Genomic DNA, 25,433 nt, shown 5'->3' with positions numbered 1-25,433 from the left:
GGGGACACAAGGATTTTAAGAAAGTTAGGAATCAACGGCCTAATCATATTTTTATTTTTCTTTTTAATTTTTAGGATTTTTCTTAGTTTTTCAGCTTCTGCAGAGCTCAGCACGGGGCCGTGCCTGCTGAACACGCCCCCGTGCTCAATCATTGGAACTGGCAATCCTGTTTTAAGTCAGACAGTAAGCTGAACACGGGGCCGTGTCCACTCAACACGCCCCCGTGCCCAAGATTCTCTTACTGAAAACAGAACCGTTAGACCCCGGCGGTTGGTAATTTCTGACACAAACATGAGTGATAGTAATTCTTTTTACTTTCGGCACTCTTATGGTGTGTGGTGTCGATTATGTGGAGGCGAACATGAGGAATTAAAATGTTACTTTCTAAATTATAGGCCCCACTATATAGACCCACCGATTCCTTATAACCTTAAGAGGGGCGAAAGTAAAAATAAGCACTATCTCTCCCTCGAATGCGCCCAGCCAGATATTCTAGGGGAAATGCTCCTTGACGAGTTATTTCAACTAGAAGAACTAATTCTCAATTGGTCAAAAGAACTTAGGAAGGATTTTATTGATCCGCCCCAAGATGATGACCATGAGGAAATGTTGGAACCGCATTCCGACAACCTCGTTGCTCCCGAAAATACCTTCATACCTAGAAAAGACTTAGACGATAGTCGTCCCTGTGCCGATTGTGCCGTGAAGGACTCCCCATCGACTTCGTTCGATGCATACATAGACCTGAGCGATTCGGCATACACCTTCTTTAACGAGAGCCCGGAAAAGGGTTGGACTTGTCCACCTAGAATGAAAATAGGAATTACCCTAACCGATAACCTCTTGCGTTCTCGCCTTAGTATAGGACAATTAAGGTATCTTAGGCACTTTGGGGTTGTTCCAACAAATCAAGAACCACCCGATATAAATAAGCTCCTTAGGAGCAACAAACTTCATAAAACAGCTTCCCGACACGGGGCCGTGTCCGGCCAACACACCCCCGTGTTCATCAAAAGATTCACTTCTGATCAGAACGTCAGAATACGGACAAACTGTGTCAGAATTCCATCTGCACACGGGGCCGTGTCCAGCGAACACGGGGCCGTGTCCAGAAAGCTGTCGTTTTCTATAAATGCAGCCAAGAATTCTGCACATTTGGACCAACTTGGGACAGAGATTTGAAGGAATCTTCTCTCAAACAATCCTAGGTAAGTCTAAAAGAAGGTTCCAACAACCCATCTTGTCCTTTCCTCTTCTAGACATTTCCTTCTTTTTTCATCTTTCTCCAAGAACTACCATCAAAAGTTTGAATCCTTCAACTTTTATGGTAGAAAACAATGAGTTTTGTTCATGGAATCTTGGTAAAAACATGTTGTGTAAACAGCGAAACATCACATTAACTGCTTTTTGGTTTATTTTTCGTAGAATGGCGAGTGAAAACAGCGAAACATCATCCGTTCATTCCTCAAACAGCCGAAGGGGAAGAAGGCCCTCCGTTGAAGCTACGCTTGTGCACTATGTAATAGCATTGAGGGAAGCTCTCGACGAAATGACGTCAGTAGAGGAGGTCCTGATTGACCGTATTAACGATCTTACGATGGGACTCGAAAGTAGCTTTCAAGAAATTAACCTTTTGCACCAAAGGTTAAACATTCTTGTAGCACCTCCAATGGAACCAGTCCTTCCACAACAGGACTGGAACTTGGCACTCGGGGTTAACAACCTGATGCGTATGCTTTTGGTATGCCTAAATGGTTAATATTTATATGTTTTAGCATCGAATTTATATCGAGACATGTTACTTTGATGCATTTTTACATGTAGGGTAGCGGTGGAAGATTGCGTGATGATCCCGAATCATAAACCTATCACATGGAGCTTTACACACATCAAAGGAACTCAAGGAAAGTGATCTAGGCTTGTTTGGAACACCCCGACGTTCACTTTAACATGGAACCAGCGTTTGACAGTGAAGCATGGGCGTTTGGGTTTCTGCCCGGCGTTCCATACTCCCAAACCCGGCGTTCCATACTCCGGGTGCAGATACAAAACGGTTTTATTCGGTTTTGGACAAAAATAAAGTGGTTTTTTCGGGATTTTTCATTCATTCTTCACCATTGGAGGCTAGGAGACATCAAGGGACAAGGAATACTCATTCACAAAGTGTTCTAACATCAAGATTGCTCCAGTTGCTACCGAAATCGCAACATTTCTTCATCAAGCATGATCATGTGTGGCTAAAACCCTTGTGATCACAACCAAGGGCTAGGGTTTGTATGCCATTTAGTTCAATTTGAGTTGTTTATCTATGTTGGACATGAATTCATGGTGTTTGTTAGAGATCTATGACATTTGCTAAGTTTTTATGTGTTATTTCATGTGTTAATTGTTCTTAAACGTTGTTTTCTTGAATCACTTCATGTATTTTGAGTTAATTGGTGTTTAATCATTGAATGTCAAGATATATGATTGAAGGTTATGTTAACATGTTTATATTTGATGGTGATCATTTTGTGATAGCCTAATTACATCGGTGTTCAATCGTTGTAAGCTTAGATACACAAGTATAGGTCTTTCAATACTCAATTCACATATGATGTCACAAGATTATGTCTATATAATCTACCAAACTAGATTCACAAACTTAAATTACTAATTGTGCTATCAAACTTGATACTTGGTTGTGCTCATTGTTACTTTATTGAATTTACAATTGTAGTTAATTCTAGTTTCTCAAATCACAATACAAATCCAATTTCAAGTTTTTACCATGTTTTGCAATCGATTGAGATCTTACACCAACCACTAGCTCTTCGTGGTTCGACACCCTATTTGCCACTACTAATTTAGGGTACTTAGGAGCATATAATCTTTTTATCTTTGATCGGTACTTCGACGTCGATCAAATTTTGGCGCCGTTGCCGGGGAGCACGTGCGCTTGGTGTTTGCTTTTAGTTGATTGCTTTTCTGTTTTTGTTAAATATTGCTAAAAACCCAAAAATATCATAAGTCTTGTATCTTTTTACTCTTTGTTACGTTTGGTGTGGTGATTGTGCAGGTAGTAGTTTCATTGCATGCACACTAGACATTCTGGAAGATCATCACCATTAGCATTTGTTCCGGAGATAGGAAGATTAGAAAGACATAACCGAATTGTCCATAGAGCAAGCTTGACTTCAAGTCCAATCTCTTCATACATTTCTGATTCTGAAGAAAGCGATACCGAAAGCACAAATATGGCAGGTGGTGAAGGTGATCCACCACTACCCGGAGTAGACACTCATTTCAGGCCGACGATCTTTAGAAACCCATCTCCAATTGTTACACCGGTTTTAAATGGGAGAGTATTTGAAATCCGGCCTCAGTACTTGGCTATTTTACCAACCTTTAGGGGAGTTGCATCAGACGAGCCTTACTCACATTTGATTGACTATGCAGCAATATGTAGCACCATTGGGAAACAAGGCTTTACACCCGAAGAGGTAAAATTACGTCTTTTTCAATTTTCACTCAAAGATAGAGCTAAACAATGGTTTTCAACTTTACCATCCGATAGTATTCGAACATGGGATGAAATGCAAAGAACTTTTCTTGAGGAATACTATCCGATGAGTAAAACTAGTGAAGCTCGAAATGCTATCAAATCTTTTAGTCAACATGTTGGGGAAACATTTCATGAAGCCTTCAAACGTTTTAATGAAATGCTTAGAATGTGTCCTCATCATGACATCCCTAAATGGGATTTGGTCAAAATTTTTTATGATGGTTTAGTTACCGAGGATCAAAAAGTTGTTTTTGCATGTAGCGGTGGAACCTTTTTAACTCATGATGAGAATTATGAATGGAACTTTTTAGAAACTTTAAGTAAAGGTTTAAAAATTCAAGCTTCCGCTGATCGAAGTGTTAAACCACATCAAATTAAAGTTGTAAATGACCAACCTAGTAATGAAAGGTTTGATGCATTAGAAAAGAAAATTGATATGATTTGCCAAAAGTTGGGAAAGGATGTTTCTCTTGTTTCGCAGGTACAAGAGTTATGTGAAATATGTGGAGATATGGGGCATGTTGCTTTTGACTGCCCTATGAATTTGGAAGTAACGAAGAAGTTAATCAAATACACGGGGAAAGGAATATGAATTCTAACACGTATCATCCCGGATTGCGGAATCATCCAAATTTCCGATACGGCAATCCCGCGAATCAAATGAATCCTAACTTTCAAGGATCAAGCCAACAAGGTGGACAACAACAATTCCAGCCTCGTCAACAAAACTTTCAAGGTAACTATCAACGGGGGCAATTCAATCAAGGATTTAATCAAGGTGGGTACCAACAAGGAATACCTCAACAACAAGGGTACTCAAGGAATTTCCAACAAGGTCAAAGTCAAAATCAAGGCCAAGCAAGTTCATCACAAGGAAATGCAAACAGTGAAGGTTCAACCAAGTTAGATGAGATTTTAGGAATCCTAAAAGGGGTGGTGCAAGAACAAGAAGTTCAGGGTAAGACCGTAGGATCTCTAACCCAACAAGTTGGTCAACTAGCGGAAGAAGTAGCTATAAGACGACCGGGAAAGCTTCCAAGTGACACAACAATCAATCCACAACATCAAGGATCATCATCAAAGAGCAACAAAAATGCACACGTCAATGAGGTATGTGTTCTTAGAAATGGTAAGTCTTATGAGAACAATGTTGAAACTCCATCACAATTTGTTGAAGGTGTGGTGGAGGATGTTAGTGACGAATCCGATAATGACCAAGAAATAGAAACTCATGTTACTAAAACTCAACCTCATCAAACTTTTAAAAATTCAACAAATCAAGAGGGTGTGGGTAACGAGTCTACTAAAGTGACGGATAAGGGTGTGGAGACTAATACCGCCCCATATCCTTCCGCTTTAGTAAATCCGGTGAAAGCATCGATTTATGGGAAAAGGGGACCCCAATCTGAGGAAATGTGGGATGTATTTAAGCAAGTCAAAATTAACTTACCGTTGATTGATGCGATTCGTCAAATCCCTTCTTATGCAAAATTTTTGAAAGATTTATGTACTCAAAAACGACAACATAAGTTACCTAAGAAACTCGATTTGACAGCTAATGTAAGTGCAATTTTGTCAAGTTCTCTCCCACAAAAACTTAAAGATCCCGGGGCACCCCTCATTTCCATCCAAGTGGGTGATGTTAGCATTAAACAAGCACTATTAGATTTGGGAGCAAGTGTTAGTATCCTCCCGGGGAGTTTATATGACCAACATGACTTTGGTCCACTTAAGCAAACTGACATTACTGTTGTAATGGCGGATATGTCACCTAAACTCCCTAGGGGAATGCTACATGATGTAATTGTGAAAATTCAAGACTTTTATTATCCCGTTGATTTCTTAGTGCTTGATTCCACATCAAAACAAGTAGATAAACAAGCTAATGTGATTTTGGGAAGACCTTTCTTGGCTACAGCCAATGCTCAAGTTGGTTGTAGGGATGGGACTGTGGATCTCACTTTTGGAAATAGGAAATTAAGATTGAATGTTTTTACTAATGCTACTAATCCTTTTTCTGAAAGTGAATGTTTTGTAGTGGATGTGATTGATGACTGTGTCCAATCCTACACTTCATGTGTAGAGGAGGATAACAACACCAAGGAGAAGAATTTTGTTTATGACAGGGATGCTTTGGAAGAAATTAGAAGCATGATGGATGATGAATGTCCCGAAGTGGTCATGGCAATTGAAGAAAAAAGACCACCTTGGACCGTACAAGTTGAAAGCCTGCCCGATCATATTGATACAAAGCTTAAGCCATCTCTTGAAGAATCACCTAAGGTAGAGTTAAAAGAGTTACCTAAACATTTGAAGTATGCATTTTTGGGGGAATGGCAAACATTACCGGTGATTATTGCTTCAAATTTGCAACCTGAGCAAGAGCAAACCTTAGTGGAAGTTTTGTCAAGGTATAAATCGGCTATTGGATGGACCATAGCTGATTTGAAAGGGATTTCACCTTCTATTGTCATGCACAAAATCATCACTGATCCAGATGTCAAACCAAGCCGAGATGCCCAAAGGCGACTCAACCCAAATATGCGTGAAGTTGTTAAAAAGGAAGTTCTTAAATGGCTAGATGCGGGTATAATCTACCCAATCTCGGATAGCACATGGGTCAGTCCAACTCAAACTGTTCCCAAGAAATCAGGTATTCAAGTTGTTAAGAGTGAGGATGGTGAGCAAATCGCTACTCGACCCGTAACCGGGTGGCGAGTTTGCATTGATTATAGAAAATTAAATGCAGCAACATCTAAAGATCACTTCCCACTTCCATTCATTGATCAAATTGTTGAGAAGCTATCCGGTCAGAAATTCTATTGCTTTTTAGATGGTTACTCCGGGTATAACCAAATAGCGATTCACCCGGAAGATCAACAAAAGACTACATTCACATGCCCGTACGGCACATTCGCATTTAGGCGAATGCCGTTTGGGTTGTGCAATGCCCCCGCCACATTTCAACGATGTATGATGAGTATATTCTCTGACATGGTGGGCGAGTCTTTAGAGATCTTTATGGATGACTTTTCGATATTTGGTCATACTTTTGAGGGTTGTCTCGTTGAATTAGAAAAAGTTTTAAAAAGATGCACCGAGACAAACCTTGTGTTGAGTTGGGAAAAGAGCCATTTCATGGTTCAAGAAGGAATTGTGCTAGGCCATGTGATATCTCAAAGAGGAATTGAGGTGGACCGGGCCAAAGTACAAGTCATCTCTACTCTTCCCCCACCAACAAATGTGAAGGGTGTACGATCATTCTTAGGACATGCAGGTTTTTATAGACGATTTATAAAAGACTTTAGTGCAATTTCAAAACCGTTGTGTAATTTATTGCAAAAAGATGCACCGTTTGTTTTTGATGAAGCATGTCTTAAGTCCTTCAATGCATTAAAACAACACCTAGTTGAAGCTCCCATTTTGCAATCACCCGATTGGTCCTTGCCCTTTGAGATAATGTGTGATGCGAGTGATCATGCAATTGGAGCTGTCCTAGGGCAACGAGTGAATAAAAAGCCCGTTGCAATCTACTATGCTAGTAAAACCCTTTCCGATGCCCAACTTAATTATACAACCACTGAAAAGGAATTACTAGCCGTTGTTTATGCTTTGGACAAATTCAGATCGTACATTTGGGGTAGCAAGGTAATTATATTTTCTGACCATAGTGCTGTTCGTTATTTGATGGAAAAGAAAGATGCCAAACCAAGATTGATTAGGTGGGTGCTTCTGTTGCAAGAGTTTGACTTTGAAATTAAAGACAAGAAGGGTTGTGACAACGTTGTCGCGGATCATTTATCAAGGATACCCGAAATTAAGGAAGATGATACAAGAGAGATCAATGAAGAATTCCCGGATGAGCATTTATTTGTTGTTTCTAAATTACCATGGTTTGCTAATGTTGCTAACTTTTTGGCCACAGGTAGGACACCGGATTCATGGTCCACAAGGCAAGTGAAACATCTCAAATCCCAAGCCAAACAATTTATTTGGGATGAACCGGATCTTTACAAGGTTGGAGCGGATCAAATCATAAGAAGGTGCATACCGGATGAGGAAATTCAAGAAGTCTTGGCCCATGCTCATACATATGCATGTGGTGGCCACTTTAGTGCTAAGAAAACTGGACATCGGGTTCTTTCTTGTGGTTTATATTGGCCTACTATTTTTCGTGATGCCTTTTTGTTCACCAAGCAATGTTCTAAATGTCAACAAGTAGGTGGAATTTCCAAAAGAGATGAAATGCCCATGAATCCCATACTTGTGGTTGAAATTTTTGATGTGTGGGGGATTGATTTTATGGGGCCGTTTCCCAACTCTTTTGGAAATTACTTTGTTTTAGTGGCGGTCGATTATGTATCAAAATGGATTGAAGCAATCGCCACTAAAACAAACGATCATGCTGTTGTGTGTAAATTTGTCCAAGCAAATATTTTCACTAGATATGGTGTTCCTCGTGTCATCATAAGTGATGGAGGGACTCATTTCAAAAACTTCAAGTTTGGAAAATTACTCAAACAGTATGGTGTTTGCCACCGAATTGCTACACCTTACCATCCACAAACTAGTGGACAAGTGGAGGTTTCCAATAGACAAATAAAAGAGATTCTTCAAAAAACGGTTCGCCCGGATCGTAAGGATTGGTCCTTACGCTTAAATGATGCTTTGTGGGCGTACCGAACAGCCTTTAAAACACCTATTGGAACCACCCCATACCGGTTGGTGTATGGTAAGGGTTGTCATCTTCCCGTTGAGATTGCTCACCGCGCCTTATGGGCGGTGAAAACTGTGAATGTTGATTTTGATGCTGCAGGGAAAGAGAGGAAATTGCAACTTTGTGAACTTGAAGAATTGCGGGATGAAGCTTATGAATGCTCTTCAGCATACAAGGCTAGAATGAAAGCGGTTCATGATGCCAAATTAAGGGCAAAGACTTTTGAAATGGGACAACAAGTTTGGTTATACAATTCAAAGATTAAGTTCTTTCCCGGTAAGCTAAAAAGTAAATGGTTGGGTCCTTTCACCATCGTGAGAATTGGGAATCATGGTGAGTTTGAGATTGAAGACAAAGATGGTAAGAAGCAAGTGGTGAATGGTCACCGGTTAAAACCATTCATAACCATGATTGACAACAAAGGAAAGCAATTGGATGTGGTGAATTTTCTCACAAATTCACCATCCTATGAAGCCACTTAAGGGCCAGGTATTGTCGGGCTGATGACATTAAAATTAGCGCTGTCCGGGAGGCAACCCGTTGTGTGTTTGCATGTTTTGTTTGTTTGTTTGCATTTGCATTGTGTGTCCCGTCATTTTGAATCACTGTCATCACATCATTTTCACTCATCACTTTTGCAAAATAACTAAGTTGGGGAAGGATGGTACGGTTTTCGTGTTTCATTTCACCGGTGACGTATACTCGTTTTTAGTTTGCTTGTGCATTAGGGACAATGCACGATTTTAAGTTGGGGAAGGGGTACGTTTTGTATATGACTTTTCAAACCAAAGGTTAAAAAATAATGATAATAATTAAAAAAAAAATCAAACAAACAAAAATTAAACAAGAATCATTATGAAAAAAAAAATAAAATAAACTATTCATAGCTTTTAAAACCAATAATACTAATAATTAAAAAGTTTTCATTTGGTTTTACGTTCAAAAAAAAAAAAAAAAAAAAAAAAAAAAAAACTATACTAATTAAAATTAGTGGTTTGAAAAGTCAATCCCCATCTTGTTAGTGGTAAAGATGAACACAGAGGTACATTCCAATCAACTTTCTAGAGCTTTTTCTCAACATTTCAAAAGTGCCCAGCTCTGAAATCAGCGTTTCAAACGTCGGAAATCACCGTATCAAACGCCGGCAATTTATCACTTCATTTGAAACGCCGATTGTTCACTGTGGAACGTCGGTACCCTTCGAAAACCATACGCCACCATCAGCTCTGATAGCACCGTATGGTACGCCGAACCCCACCGTCTCATACGCTGCCGTTATTTGACGCAATCCGAAAAATTTGGAAAGAAGTTGCACCTATTCCCAGTGTTTAACCCTTTTTCAACAACACGTCTCTTCTCTTCTTCATTTTTTTTACATAAACCCTAACTCACTCCAACATCAAATCTGAACCAAAACCCACAAATTTGGTATCAATCTCGCTTAGAATTTCAAGGAGAACGTAATTTATGAAGTAATTTTTGGTAATTCTTCGTGATTGGTGAGAAATCAGAGCTTTAAAGTTTCGATTTTTTTTTGGTGTTTTGTGTGTTCTTCACTCACAGTTGCACTTTTCATCTTCATTTGACACCAAGGTATGGTTTTCTTACTCTTTGTTAATTTTGAAAGTAATGTGAACTTAATAGTTCATTACATTCATGGTTCTGGGTAGAAAAAGATGTTTCTTGTTCAACAGTGGGTGATTAGGGGTAAAAAGCATGAAAAAAAAATTAGATTGTCATGTTAAATATTGCTTATGTTAGCTGGAAGTTAAAAAAAAAAAAAAAAAAAAAAAAAACACCTGATGTAAACTGTTGAATATTGAAATGTGGATTATGAGGGTTGACAACTGTTGTGAGATAAATGATGTTTATTTAAGCTTGATGGAGTGTAGTTTTTGTAATTTGTTTTGAACGATGGATTGGGTATTTGAATAATAACAGTTTAGATCCTTTCTAAAAATTTAAATGCAATGTGAGGTTTCGGGATAACTTAACTATTGGAAGGGATCAAATGTTGAACATTGGCTGGTAAAAGGGTCTGGTTGTGTTGCTAAGAAATTGATATGGTTATCGATATGAGTTCGTGACACCACCTTGCATTCTTGAATTATAGGATATGGCGGAAAACAACGGAAAACGCAAAGCCCCGGCTTCTAAGAAACAAAAGGGAGGAACAAGTGCTGCTCATGACAGTGAGGCTATGGAGGTCGAGTTGCCTGAATGGTCAAGGGGTGAACGGTTATCAAAGTTTAAAAATTTCCAAAAAGAGTTATATCTTGAAAAGATTTCAAAGGTACCTCGAAACAAATTGGGAGTAGCTGAAAGATTTACAATGATATCAGACTTTCAGTACTATGGGCTGGTCAAATGCTTCCAACGATTGGGATGGGAAGCGGCACTCACTTACAACAATAATAACAAAAGTGAGGTCTATACCGATGAAATTGTTGAATGGATGTCTACTCTGGAGAAAAAGGATGGAAAAAACCCCCCATTTACTACTAAACTGATTGGTTATGTGGGAAATAAGAAGGTAGCGTTGTCTTTTGAAGCCATGGACAAGATAGTCAAATTCGATACGGGTGCGGTCAACCCTCAAAGAGAGTATGAGTATTTGTCGGCAGAGAAGATATTTGGTAAAGGAGATGATTGGCTTACAATGTTGAGGGAATTGTTTCAAGTTGATGACATTAGGGAAGATATGAAATTGTACAAGAAGGATCTGAAACCGCTCCCTAAATTACTGACCTGCATCCTTAACTGGAATGTCATTCCAAGAGCGGGAGATAAAGAGAAGATTCGGAATTATGAGATACGAGTTTTGTATGCTCTAATAACCGGGAGACCCACCATATCTTTCAAGCATCTTGTGCTACTTAATGTGTGGGAGTCGCGTGAGGATTATGACAGGAAGAGAATTCCTCACATCAGATTATTGACTCGAGTGCTTATGGATGCAAAAGCCATACCTGCAGGGGCGAAACCCTACAAAATGAGGCAAACTCCATTTTGTATTGACAAAACGGATGTAGGTGATTGGGATTTCCGAAAGGGAAGATCAAGATGTGTCCTCATTGACATGAAGAGTGGGCGTCGGGAAATTTTTGAAAGAGACGACATAACTGAAGGATCTGACGAGGATGATAATGAAGACGAGGAAGAGCAAGAACAAGGGGAGAATGCTATGGTGGAAAGACCACTCCAAAGGCAACATGTCTTGTTACCGAGTACACCTAATCCTCTTGGTTATGGAAGGTGGTCAGCCGGTGAAAAGGCTTTGTGGCAAAGAATTTCGAAAGAGTGTGAGACAAATCGTCTGTGGAGGGAAGAACAAGAAAGACTTGCAGCTGAAGAAAGAAAATTGGCAGCTGAGGAAAGAGAAAAGCAAGCTAAAGAAAGAGAGGAGCAATCTCAGTGGAGGATTGAACAGGCAAGACTTGCTGCTGAAAGAAGTTCTACCCAGACCCAACACCACTTGCCCACATTAGACGCTGAGGTTATCCTAGAACCGCCCCCGGGCTCACAGTGATTAGGTGCATGTCTTCTTTCCTTACCTTTTTATTTTTGTTTTGCATGAAGTGAAGTGTGTGATGTCGTGCTTTCTTTTGTTTTATGTGTTGCATGTAGGAAAATAGTAATTTGGCTCTCTAGTTTGCACTTCCATGTAGTTGCATATGTTTTAAGTTTTTAATAAAGATATCAATTCTAATCGGCTAAGAATCACATGTGTTGTGCTTGTTTGGTGAGATGATGTTGCAATATTAAATCTTTGAAAAGAAAAAAAAAGAGATTGCATGCAAAATGGGAAATGATGAAACTCTGGTGTGTGGTACTTAGGCATGAAATTGATCCGAAATGGAGGGAAGATAGGATTTGGGAAGATTGTAAAAAAAAAAAAAAGAATAATAAGCCTTCAAGTAACTGAATTTGTGCATGTAAGTATGATCAGCTAACACAATTCATTACATGGCATAACTAGTGATTAAGCATAGGGTCCTTTGGCATGGTTAGCCCTTCAAGTGCTTGAGAGAATATGTTTAGTAAGTTATATAGATAAAAATGCCTATTTGAGGGTAATATGCCATATGCTTGTCAACACATGTTTCACACTTTTACCCATATCCTTCCATTACCGTGAGAATTTGAGCCTATTCGAGCACTTTCATATATCATGCTCATTTCTTTGTAGAGGGTTACCCAAAATTGTGCATTTCATTAGAACTAGTGCAATTATACATTTCAAGATCTTGAACTGAGATTTGTGCAAAAGTGATAGAGGCGTTAGGATACCCCTTTTTGATTAACACCATTTCATTTGATTAACCTACCTTAAATTATCCATTAGATCACCAATTTGAGCCTATTCCTTTCATTTGTTAAAACCCACAAATATTCACCCATTCACCATGAAGCCATCTCTACCTTTTCTTTTAACCTTTTTGATGAAATCCGGATCAAAGTTGATAGTTTGTTTAGTTTATTGTCTCCTGAAAAAAAAAAAAAAAAAAAAGAAAAGAAAGAAAAAGCGTTGCTATGTATGAGGCCAATTGACCAAAGTATGTGGTTACAAAGATAGCATAAAGTGAGCATTGTGTATACGGGTCAAAATAACCCGAGTGTTTGTAGGATCCGGATTTCTTCACCTTTTAGCCATTTTCCAACGTTAATTCCAAACCCTTCACCCAAGCCAACCCATAAAGTCCTCTTGATTTGCATTTAGTCTTTTGTTAATAGGTGGCGGTTTGATTTTTGTACTAGCATATGATAATAATGTTGCAATTGCGGGTTGAGTGCTTCAGAAAAAATTACTAGTACTATTTTTACTAGTTCACAAATGAACCCGAGGGGAGTGACACATTGTGAGGAGTGTGAAACTTTAAGTATTGACAAGTTGAGGCATATTAGGTTTAATTAGGCAATTTGTATCTATTTGCTTACTCCTTTTTAAACCAAGTCTTGTGGGTTGGGTATGCCTTATGACCTTAGCTGCATTGGTGAAAAATATGTATATGTTTGTAGCTAATCATTACCCAAGTGTTACATTGAAAGTTATTTGAAGGTTGCATCTCATAAAATTGTACAATCCGTATCAAACCTATTTTGAACTCCTCGGGGAGACAAAGTGTCTTTGGATTGCAAAGCAGTCTGATCCCATTGCAATTCTCTTTTTCGGGACGAAAAAGAATTAAGTTGGGGAAGTTTGATGCGTATGCTTTTGGTATGCCTAAATGGTTAATATTTATATGTTTTAGCATCGAATTTATATCGAGACATGTTACTTTGATGCATTTTTACATGTAGGGTAGCGGTGGAAGATTGCGTGATGATCCCGAATCATAAACCTATCACATGGAGCTTTACACACATCAAAGGAACTCAAGGAAAGTGATCTAGGCTTGTTTGGAACACCCCGACGTTCACTTTAACATGGAACCAGCGTTTGACAGTGAAGCATGGGCGTTTGGGTTTCTGCCCGGCGTTCCATACTCCCAAACCCGGCGTTCCATACTCCGGGTGCAGATACAAAACGGTTTTATTCGGTTTTGGACAAAAATAAAGTGGTTTTTTCGGGATTTTTCATTCATTCTTCACCATTGGAGGCTAGGAGACATCAAGGGACAAGGAATACTCATTCACAAAGTGTTCTAACATCAAGATTGCTCCAGTTGCTACCGAAATCGCAACATTTCTTCATCAAGCATGATCATGTGTGGCTAAAACCCTTGTGATCACAACCAAGGGCTAGGGTTTGTATGCCATTTAGTTCAATTTGAGTTGTTTATCTATGTTGGACATGAATTCATGGTGTTTGTTAGAGATCTATGACATTTGCTAAGTTTTTATGTGTTATTTCATGTGTTGATTGTTCTTAAACGTTGTTTTCTTGAATCACTTCATGTATTTTGAGTTAATTGGTGTTTAATCATTGAATGTCAAGATATATGATTGAAGGTTATGTTAACATGTTTATATTTGATGGTGATCATTTTGTGATAGCCTAATTACATCGGTGTTCAATCGTTGTAAGCTTAGATACACAAGTATAGGTCTTTCAATACTCAATTCACATATGATGTCACAAGATTATGTCTATATAATCTACCAAACTAGATTCACAAACTTAAATTACTAATTGTGCTATCAAACTTGATATTTGGTTGTGCTCATTGTTACTTTATTGAATTTACAATTGTAGTTAATTCTAGTTTCTCAAATCACAATACAAATCCAATTTCAAGTTTTTACCATGTTTTGCAATCGATTGAGATCTTACACCAACCACTAGCTCTTCGTGGTTCGACACCCTATTTGCCACTACTAATTTAGGGTACTTAGGAGCATATAATCTTTTTATCTTTGATCGGTACTTCGACGTCGATCACAACCCTACCGGGTGGGAAGACTTTCCCGCGGAACCTCCCATGGAACACCCACAAGAAATTCCAGCGGAAGTCGAGACTCCTCAAACTAATGCAAATGAGCCCTCTTTTCTCCTTCCAAGGGAGGTGGAGGAGTGGCTCGCCGACATATGAGGAGGACCACGCCCGGAAGAAGGAGTTTCTAGAAGCCTTATCTAACCAAGATCAATAGCTTCTTGGAAATTTTGCTAATTAAAATAAAACATAGGGCTAGAACTCCACGGCTTAATATTTATGTAATTTTTATTTTTAGTCTTTATGTAATGTTTCTCTATGTTTGCAATGATATGATGGTTTCTAAGATTGATGGTTATTAATGAATAAAACACACTCATGGTGGTAATGGATGAAAAAGGGAACGAGAAAAATGGACCCATGCACGAAGAACAGAGCAACCCGACACAAATCTCCATCACAGAAGGCTCAACACGGGCCGTGCCCAACCAACACGGCCCCGTGTTGAGCCACCTGCAGAAAAACACCCAGTTCAGGTAACTGGACACGGGCCGTGTTCAGCGGACACGCCCCCGTGTCCAGGCTTCTGTCTTAACTCTTTAATTTCTGTTACTGGCACCTGACCACGGGGCCGTGCCCGGTCACCACGGGGCCGTGTCCAGGAAGCCAGTAACATAAATATTTGCTTTTTAACCCACTTTTACACATTCTAATCAACCGAAAATATTATTTTTGGGACACATTGAGGACAATGTGTAATTTAAGTGTGAGGGGGGGGGGATGCTAAAACCTTGAATTTTGCAAATCCTAATTACAAGCCTTACACAAAACTCTATTGGAACCGCTAAACACCCCAAATTTTTTTCAAAAACTTTTCGTTTTTTTTTACTATTTGCTTGTCTTGGTTTGATTTGGAAATAACAAGTTCTAAAAAGGTTATATTTTTACAAATTTACAACCGATAGCGTCGTGATAACAAAGAACCAACATAAGAAAATTACGAAACGGCATAACAAGTCTAGTTAAAAATTCGATTATATATACTTGATCACATTAAAAACCCATTCCCACAAAAGTGAGTTTTGAGCCTTTATTGAGCATACAAATATACATCTTTAGACTAAATGCTCATTTTTCGTTTCTTGTGTGAATAGCCGCTTGGTTCTTACAACTCTAGAACTTGCCACGACGATACATTCCCGGTCCTTACTAACTTAAACCCAAGTAAGTAAGTGATGGAGGCATTAGGACTAACCATATTTTTCTTTCTACACCATTATTTTTCATTTTTTTACCACCTACCCAAAATCCCCCTAGTTAGCCCCTTTGAGCCTAAACCTTTCATTTCATTACCCTAAAACCTTTTCACCCACCAAAAACCTTTTTATTTTTCACCCTTTATTTTAGTAACAAGCTCGGTTTTTCGTAAGCTCGCCATTTTATGTGACTTACAATAAAAAAAAAAGATGATGAAGTCAAAAACAAACAAAAGCTATATAAAAGCTTGTTTGGAGAAATACTTCAAAATAAAAAGTCACTAAAAACAAGGTATGTCACGAAAACCGACGCTTTTTACGATTTTCGCCCTTTTACTAACCACTAACCCAACCACCCACCTTTAACCCAAGCCTAACCCTTCACCCAAAAAGTCCTCTTGATATTTAAAAAGGTAAAAAGTTAAAAAGGAGGAGGATTGATTGCTTGGCAAGCCTATGGAAGGCGTAAGTTCCATGCCGCTCTCGAGTGATTCACTAAAAATTACACCTTCGGCCGAGTGTTGAGTGATCTCCCGTGAGGTATGTGAACTTGTATATAAATGGAATTTTAATAAGGCATGCTATGCCCGAATAAATAATTTATCTTATGAAACGTTCTAAATAAATCATAACGAATAGGATTGTAAATAAATAAAAATAAAACTTACAAAGATCTTGGATTCCCGACACTCTAGGACAAGCCAAAAAAAAAACCTTCTCTTCTACCTATTCCATTTGGGAGTGTAAGCCACATTTAAAGAGTTTTGCTTGAGGACAAGCAAAAGTTCAAGTGTGGGGGTATTTGATGTGTGTAAAATGCAACATATAAATCACATCAATTAAGGCATAAAACTAACCCTTTTTAAGTACTAATGTTGGAAAAAGAGTGTTTTTGTCTTTCTTTTGTATTTTCAGGATGAAATGAGCTCAAATTCACAAAAGAAGCAAAAAGACAACTAATTCTAGCATAAATACAAGAAAAGGAATAAAAGTAGACTGCCCGGACCCTCAACGGCATCCTCCAAGGCAAAGAAGAGAAAGCAGAAGTCTGAACACGCCCCGTGTCCAGCGGACACGGGGCCGTGCCCAAGAAGCAGCATAAAAGACAAACCTATAGAAGCTTCTATTGCCCACCACGGGGCCGTGTCCAGCGGGCACGGGGGCGTGGTGAAAGTACAGCAGGCGCATTAATTGTAATTGCGAATTACAATTAATGAGGAGAGAGAGTGTCAGACGGGCACGGGGGCGTGTCCAGCGGACACGGGGCCGTGCCCAGCCTTCTGTTCAGCCTATAAATAGGAGTGCTTGGTTTCATTCCATCTCATCCCTTGGCACACCACCTCTCTCACACTTCATCCACCACCCACCACCACCATAACACCATCATCCACCACCATCATCCATTGTCCATCGTAGAGTGTGTGAGTCATCTTGGGATCCAAGATTGATCGTAAGAGTTCTTGACAATCAAGGCCATGTTTGCCTAAGTCTCTTACATCACTTGGTGAAGACAAGTGTTTAGTATAATACTTTTTATTTTTAATCTTTTGCACTTTTTATTTGGTTTTGTATTAATGACTTTAATAACTAGTTACTTATGTTGAAGGTGATCTTTCCTTATCGTTTGTCCGTGGTGCCTTGGCGTTATTTTACTGTCTATATAAAATAAAAGATTTTCACCATTCATATCTCCACGGTCTATATGGAGGTATGTTGGCTACCTGGTCGGGGGTTAAGGGAACGGTTTGGTAAGGGTCTTGCCCTTGTTCAGCGTTTAGAGGTCCTGCTTGGGACCTGGGTCAAATTTAGTAGGATCTCCTTCAATGCCCATAGGTATTGGATGGCGGGGATCCAAACTCTTTGACCCCCTCATAAGTTAACTACTATTAATACTATAACCCGGCTATTTAGGACTGTATCCCTGCTGACTCAGACTACTTAGCCGAGGGTAACGTCACCGCCGAAAGCGGGGCCTACCACAATTTGCATTAATAACTTAATTCATTATCTTTCAATAATCCGACCCTTTAGGATTGTATCCTTGCTGACTCAAACTACTGGGTTGAGGGTAACGTCGCCTTCAAAAGAGGGGCCTACTACAATAACTAAGATAATCTCTTAAACAAGTGCAAAAGTGAGAAAATAATCAAAGGTTATACTAATACACGTGTCGGATCCAAGTGATTCATCTTGTCTATCTGTTTTTATTTTATTTTATTTTTCAGCATTTAGTTAGTTTTTATTTTCTTAGATTAAAACAATTTTTCTCACTTTTTGATTTGATTAGACGTTGAGGATAAACCGGTACTAAAAGCTCTTGTGTCCTTGGACGACCTCGGTATCTTACCAACACTATACTACGTCCACGATGGGTGCACTTGCCCATATGTGTGTTTATTGTTAGTAAATATCGTGTTTTTATAAATTTAAAACTTGACTAAAAGTGTAAAAAGGGCTTAAATATACATCTAAAATATATCGCACTACACACGCATCAATGCATAAATGAACAAATAATGTGGTGTGTCTATTCATTTTTAACCGGTCTACGGATCGGGCTACTGAACGCATAAGAAACATGTAATTCGTTTACAAGTATTATATTCAAATAATGATCCCAAGTTATAAAAGTTGTGCCTCGTGCATTCAAATCAATTTTTATTAAACTTTTCGAATGAGTCGGTTGAATGTATTTACCAGTGTAAACTGACGTATTTTCCCAAAAAGGTTAAGTGCAGGTACTAAGCGAACTAGGCTGGCTTTCTCCTAGCGTCCACAATAAGTCTCGCAAGCTTGGATGTCAAACTGTTGAACAATGTTTCCTATTTATTTTGGATCCCCTGTGGATTATTTTCAACTGTTTGTGATACATGATATTACAATAATATTCGGTTGAAATATATCTATCCTTTTGCTTCTGCTGTGCATTTAAATATTGTGTTGTTTGACTGTAATGTTACCAACTACGTCACGATAATCCCCACCGGGCCCACCGGTGAAACGTGTGGAAATCGGGGTGTGACACCGGCCCTAAACGTCATCCACTTTAACAGTTAAAATCTGTCACGTGCAAAACACCAGGGGGCAATTATGTCTTGTCCCAACCCTCCCTTTACAATTCTAGCTTAAAACCCTAACTGTTAAAATGGATGACGTTTAGGGGCGGGGAGCAAAATCATGAAGGCCTTCATAGATCAGGGAGTAAAATGACTGTTTTGAAAGGTTTGGGGCAAAACCGTTAAAGTAACCAAATCAAAGGAAGAAAAACGTAAGTTTACTCAAATATAAATAACGGTCAAAAGATTGAAAATAAAAATGAAATTCACAAGATACGATTAAATTCATTTTTATGTAAACCAAATAAAACCTATTTAACTTAAAGAAAGTCTATTTTTCAAATTATTAAAATATTAATGTTATATATTTTATATTGTGTTTTCCAAAAATATGTTTATTTTAAAGAAGATATATAGGTTATTCAATAAGATTTGGAGAGTGAAAAGCAAGTTGTAAAGAAAACAATATTTTAATAAATATTTTTTTTAGCAACACCAATTTAATAAATATTTTTTTCCAATTAAGCTAAAAAAACTCCTAATTCAATTATTTTGTCACCAGCCATATTGTTTCACAACATATTAAAAGATTGATAAAATACAGATTATTATTATATTTACAAATTGCAAATAATTACTTGACTTGTACCATTATTTTATATTCAACAACCTGATTATGAGTAAATAATTAACATGTGTAGCACTCAATTTTAAAACAAAGCCAACTACGTGTCACGATTTAAGATTTGATTTTCCTCGTCAATGACATCTAGAAAACAATTAACTTAGTTTCTGTTTATATATATGCTATATCTTTTAAAGACTTTTAATTTCTAAAATTCAAGTAATTTCAAAATTAATATATATTATATGTCAAAGGCTACTAAATAATAAATATAAATCTAACTAGGTTAGAACCCCGTGTATTACACGGGGTTGAATAAATGCAATTTTATATTCCAAATAATAAAAAAATATATCTTTAAAAATCTCGTTTATTACACGGGTTGAATAAATGCAATTTTATATACCAAATAATAAAACAATATATATTTAAAAATCTCGTTTATTACATTGGTTGCATAAATGTAATTTTATATATTAGATAACTCCGAGTATTAAAGGAGTTGCATAAATGTAATTTTGTATAGTAAAAATTAAAAATGTTATATCTTTAAAAAATCTCGTTTATTACACGGGTTCAATGAATTTAATAAAAATTTATATCTTAAAAAAAACTAACGGATCGATATATGATGGATGGGGTGATTGCGGTGATTGTTCTTATAAATGTCACGTAAACATAGTGATTACCGTATTTGAGTTGAGAATTGAACACGAAAACATAAGTATAGAACCAATAAACACCTTTTAAACATTTTTGAAATAGGTTCTACCCTTAACTATTTTAGTTTAATAAAATAAATAAATCATTTAAATTAACTGAGTTAGGGCTAAAGGATATAACTTGCAAGGGTTTGCAAACATCGAGTACGTTTTCTGTAATTATTGAAGACAAAGGACACAGTTTGCAATAAGTGACATACGTAAAGGACGATTTTTGTAATTTACTCTATTTTAAAATATTATATATTATCTCCTATATGAATTGTTTAAATTTATATTAAATTTAATTGTATAATTATCTTTTAATTGATTTTAGTTATTTATAAAAATAGATGGCTTCAATGAATGACACATGTTCAAAACTTGGTTTCTTTTATTATAGTAGATAGAAGATAGATGTATAAAAAAATTTGGTTAAGTTTAATTAGAAAGGGTGGTTCAGTGATTTTACAAAACCCTACTAAAATCTTTACTTTATTCCAACCCAAACCAAACCGTGTTAACCTGACCATCAAAACCAAACTGTATTAACCAGTCCACCTTATTAAGTCGTCCAACCGACCGACCTAACTAATTCAATTGATTTGATTTACATTATTAAAACTTTGGTAAAACTGGACCGTGAACACCCCTACATAATCCACCAACAAGCAAAGCCGATAATAAGATATGTTAACTTATTGTTCACTTAATTTACATGACAAAATTATATACACAACCAACATGTCTTTGTTTTCTTGTCCTGACTACAATTTACAACCCCTCAGATAACAATTCCATCAAAACTTCCATCTTAATCTCCATATATGCTTTAATCAGTTCCGATACTTCGTTCTTAGTCGAATGTTGGTGTTAATACGTCGGTCGGTGGGTCAATCCGGGCTCGGCTCGGGTACTAAGTTATTTTCAGCTGCATAATTTGACTGTGCAAGCAACTGCTTGTGCCCAAAATTTCAGTCTGGCTTTCACATCTTCAGGATCATCGCCTGCAAAAGAAGTCTAGTGAGATTCAGACCAATACCATTTAAAAGAAAAAGTGATTTGATAAATCTGATTAATGTAAATGTTTCGTAAGGGTGTTCATAAACCACTAAAACCGAAGAAAGTCAGACGGTTTGGCCGGTTGAATATATGGTCTGGTTCACGGTTCAGTTTTGACAATTTGACAGTTTACGCTTTGAAACTTGAAACAGATCATGTAAACCAAAGAGATTCTCTCTTGTGGATAAAAAAAATATAAAATTACAAAATTATGCTTCTTGAAAAAAATAATTGTCCAAAGCTGTGAAACCGTCAAACCGCAAAGCTATTAAAAACTGCCAGTTCGGCTTGTCTCTTTTTTTAAACTATAGTTAGCGGTTCTGCCCAAAATTTTTATCGAAAAAGACTAAACCGGACCGTAAGCATCCATCATAGTTGTTTCTATCGACCTATTTTGGCACACCTTCTTTGTAGTCCCCACAGAAAAATATTCCTAGATCCACCACTCCCAAACAAACCAACACTTGAAAAACGTTGTCTGGTTCACTTAATTTTTCTCTTATAAGAATCAGAAGAAATTAAAAAGCTTCAATTTAAAGACCCATTTAAACATTTTAACAAAAGATATATTTTTAACTAATTTGATTTTTCTTTTGTAACTTGTGTTTGTTAGTTTAAGAAAAAAACTGAATACGTACATGTGTTTAATTTTTTTTTTCTGGACTATCTGGTATAAAGTTTGTTGAAAATAAAGTTGTGTACGAAATATAATATCTTTTTTTGCTATTGTAGGTTATACGAGTGTCGGTAACACGTACCGGTACTGCGTCGAATCAAACCGATTTCAACCGAATTGGTACAGGTATCGGTATTATCAAAGCAAGTCTAGTATTCGTTTTTATAATTTTCAATCAATGTAAAGCAACATACGATATCTTTTTGGACATATCTTTGTTGATCCGGTAATAAACTGAACCGATACTGACCGAAATCCTGTCAGTTTAAACAAAAAATAAATAAATAATAAACTTTCTCACCAGGACTAGAAATCTTCCAACTAGCTTTCCCACCCACCGGCGACACCCCCTCACTCACCGCCGACGAACTTTCCGGCGACTTCTGCTGCTGATCAAGAAACTTCCGGCTCATCGAATAACACAACTCCAACGCCGGCAAAGTGTTACACAACTCCGGAATCTCATCATAATTGAACCCAAATCCCAAATCTAAACAGCCTTTAAGTTCTTCAAGGTCATCATCAGTCAAACTCTTGGCTCTCACAAGCTCTTCTTCATGAACATACCCTTCAAGAAACACTTTCTTGATATGGGGGGTCAATGACCCGGATCCGGTTGGGTGATCCGGTGATGGTTTATGATGTGGGTATTGTGAATCTTGAAATGGGTGTTTGGAAAGTTTTGATTTTGAGTTGAAATGAGAGGTTTGCATGGTGGTGGATTGTGTGTGAAGTGAAGTAGTTGCAGGTTGTTTGGAAGAGGGTGGCTTTTAAAGATGAACGTGTTGGTAATGGTGTTTGTATTGTGGGGGAAATTACGGAAGTGTCCATCCTGAGTTTTGGTTTTAAAATGTTTTTAGAAAAAAACTCAATATACATAACATACTAGGAAATAAAAACATGGAAGTCAAATGCTATTTTCTCCCTTCCCCGTCTCAATTATTTTAACGTATGTCACTATTTTATACGTTATTTGTTTTTAAAAATTATACCATAAAATCGAACGCCTTATGATCTTTAATACGAGTATCCTATTGTTATACTTAATAAAAAAATTGAAAACTCAGTTGCGTATTACACAATTGACATAAACTAAAACACAATGAGTATCAAACTAAAAATACAATGAAAAGTAGACTAAAAACACAATCTATAACAACAGATAAAAGACACAGTGGACAACAGACTAAAACACAATGAGTATCAAACTAAAAACACAATAAAAAGTAGATTAAAAACACAACTGATGACAACAAATAAAATACATAATGAACAACAAACTAAAACATAATAGACAACAGACGAAAAACACAATGAATAAAAAACCAAAACACAATTGACAACAGACTAAAAACGCAATGAACAACAAACTAAAACACAATGAACAATAGATTAAAACATAACGGATAACAAAACAAAAATGTAATGGACAACATATAAAATCACAATTGATAGTATATTAAACACAATGACCAAAATTTATAAACAATGTATAGAAAACACACCCGGTTGAAAAACATAATCATCAGAACAAATAAAACAATATATAGAAAACTGAAATATAATATCATCTTCATTGTGTCATATAATATATTGTGTAACAGGTTCTGATAAAAATGCAATCGACAGAACCCCAATTAACATTGTGTTATAGGTTTTGATAATAACACAATATATAGAAACCCTAGTAAAAACGTAATTACAAAAAAAAAAGATAAAAAAAAGTTTGTTATTATGGTGATTTTTTTAAATATCGTATGAAAAAGTATGGACGTTTTAAATTGATGTGGGGAATTGACATGTGTCTTGCATACGGAGAGAGAAAGCCAGTAAATGTAGAATTCTCTTTATGCCCTTCCACTATTTTTTTAAACTAATCTCAACCATCTAAATCTAAGATCAATTGACTAATATCCTTCTTACTCACCTTATTTCTTTTGCACTTTATATTTGATCATAATCCCTAAAGGTGATACGGTCCATATTAGTTTTTCATCCAACAATATGACACTTTTTTCACCAAATATACAAATGAGTAATGTGACAATAATATAATCAATACGACTCGTATTACTTTCTTCTGTCAAAGAATACAACTCACGTGGACCAAGATGACCCTTATCACTTTTTTGCCCACCAATACGACCAATATCACTTATGAACCCAAATCCTTATCATGTTAAAATTAGGGAATTGTTCTTTAAATTTTGTATATTTTTTTAATATATAACCTTTCTTATAAATCCTTTATTTTATAAACATGTACATGTAAATACTTTTATAAACTTTTTAACATTTATTACCTTTGAATTTTGCTAGTTTTATACTTGTTTTATATATTTTTAAATTATTAAAATTTATATAAATTTTGCTAGTTATATACTTGATTTATATATTTTTAAATTCTTAAACTTTATATAAATTTTGCTAGTTATATACTTGTTTTATATATTTTTAAACACACACACATTCTCTACTATACACCCGCTTTACTTCTAAAATTACCACATCTCTACTCCACATGATGTGAACCCATAACCACTTGGTTAGAAAACACACCACTTTACCATCTAAATGTCCTGTTAGGGGCTTTTATAGAACTTATTAATCATTTATTTTTATCTACCAAATTGTTTGTATTATTATCAATAATGATGTTTATGAAGATATTTATTTTGATCTTAACCATCCCTTGCCACAAGCATGAATGGTCATAATGGCCCACTAGCTACCACCATAGACCACAACCTACCATCATAAACACCGTAAAATCAAAGTTATGTCACTATCAAAACAAACCTATAAACCTCACTCACTACCACCATCGTGAACCATTATCAAACCAAACAAGAAAGAATATGATCTTTAAGAAGACATGGAAAAAACACAAAAAAACAAGAAAGAATATGATCTTTAAGAAGACATGGAAAAAACCACAAAAAACCTTACGATGTGACGACAATGAATAGTGTAATGGTAACTATATGAAGAAAGGAGCTTTGTGGTGTGAAAATGAAGGTGTCGACATTGAAGGGTGGTTGGACATGATGACGATCAAGGGCGGAGCTTGAAAATTTTAATGGCGGGGGCTGAAAGTTATGAGACTTATAAATCTTTAATTCTGTGGGTGTCGGACTCAATGCTTACACTAATTTTTGGACGAAATATGCGTAAAAATACAATAATTTACATTACTGAAAAAAAACCGGCGGAGGCCGGGCACACCTAGCCCTCTATATCCTCCGCCCTTGACGATGATAATGAACCAAACAAATTTTTTGATTTTCCTAGAGAACGTTCAAGTTTTAGAAGTTGCAACCAAGTGACTAGTCTAAATTCATCAATATTTTCATCATAACATACCAATATATAGAGTAATAGTAATAGTTATATGAATATACTTTCAACATGGAAACATAATA

At 36.8% G+C, this 25,433-nt stretch overlaps 2 protein-coding genes and 1 non-coding gene across 4 annotated transcripts; 1 reads left to right on the top strand and 2 right to left on the bottom strand.

The window, feature by feature from the left end:
- Positions 1 to 3,624: 3,624 nt before the first annotated feature.
- LOC118484567 lies at positions 3,625 to 3,730 on the bottom strand. The gene has a single exon (XR_004873675.1). It is a non-coding gene; the product is annotated as a small nucleolar RNA R71 (small nucleolar RNA).
- Positions 3,731 to 9,294: 5,564 nt separating this feature from the next.
- LOC110942137 lies at positions 9,295 to 14,135 on the top strand. Its single transcript, XM_022183862.2, has 2 exons — positions 9,295 to 9,854; positions 10,375 to 14,135. The coding sequence occupies exon 2, from the start codon at positions 10,378 to 10,380 to the stop codon at positions 11,788 to 11,790; it is 1,413 nt and encodes a 470-aa protein (XP_022039554.1). The 5' UTR covers positions 9,295 to 9,854; positions 10,375 to 10,377; the 3' UTR covers positions 11,791 to 14,135.
- Positions 14,136 to 20,930: 6,795 nt separating this feature from the next.
- Positions 20,931 to 22,826, bottom strand: LOC110942135. 2 transcript variants are annotated; one of them, XM_022183860.2, is made up of 2 exons: positions 22,313 to 22,811; positions 20,931 to 21,280 (listed from the first exon to the last, which is right to left on the bottom strand). In XM_022183860.2, the coding sequence occupies exons 1-2, from the start codon at positions 22,722 to 22,724 to the stop codon at positions 21,201 to 21,203; spliced, it is 492 nt and encodes a 163-aa protein (XP_022039552.1). In that variant the 5' UTR covers positions 22,725 to 22,811; the 3' UTR covers positions 20,931 to 21,200. The 2 variants fall into 2 exon arrangements, with proteins under 2 accessions (XP_022039552.1, XP_022039553.1); XM_022183861.2 differs by having other exon boundaries at positions 21,135 to 21,293; positions 22,313 to 22,826.
- Positions 22,827 to 25,433: the final 2,607 nt, after the last annotated feature.

This window comes from Helianthus annuus, chromosome 11 (assembly GCF_002127325.2).
Source record: "Helianthus annuus cultivar XRQ/B chromosome 11, HanXRQr2.0-SUNRISE, whole genome shotgun sequence".
Taxonomy (NCBI): domain Eukaryota; kingdom Viridiplantae; phylum Streptophyta; class Magnoliopsida; order Asterales; family Asteraceae; genus Helianthus; species Helianthus annuus.
The sequence above is the reverse complement of the archived record's forward strand: the minus strand, read 5'-3'. Positions and strand labels throughout refer to the sequence as shown.

Bases quoted from the DNA above. Each gene is read 5' to 3' on its own strand.
- LOC110942137 (XM_022183862.2), top strand. From the start codon at position 10,378: ATGGCGGAAAACAACGGAAAACGCAAAGCCCCGGCTTCTAAGAAACAA.
- LOC110942135 (XM_022183860.2), bottom strand. From the start codon at position 22,724: ATGCAAACCTCTCATTTCAACTCAAAATCAAAACTTTCCAAACACCCA. The intron at 21,281-22,312 runs GTGAGAAAGTTT...CTTCTTTTGCAG, and splicing joins TTGGAAGATTTCTAGTCCTG to GCGATGATCCTGAAGATGTG.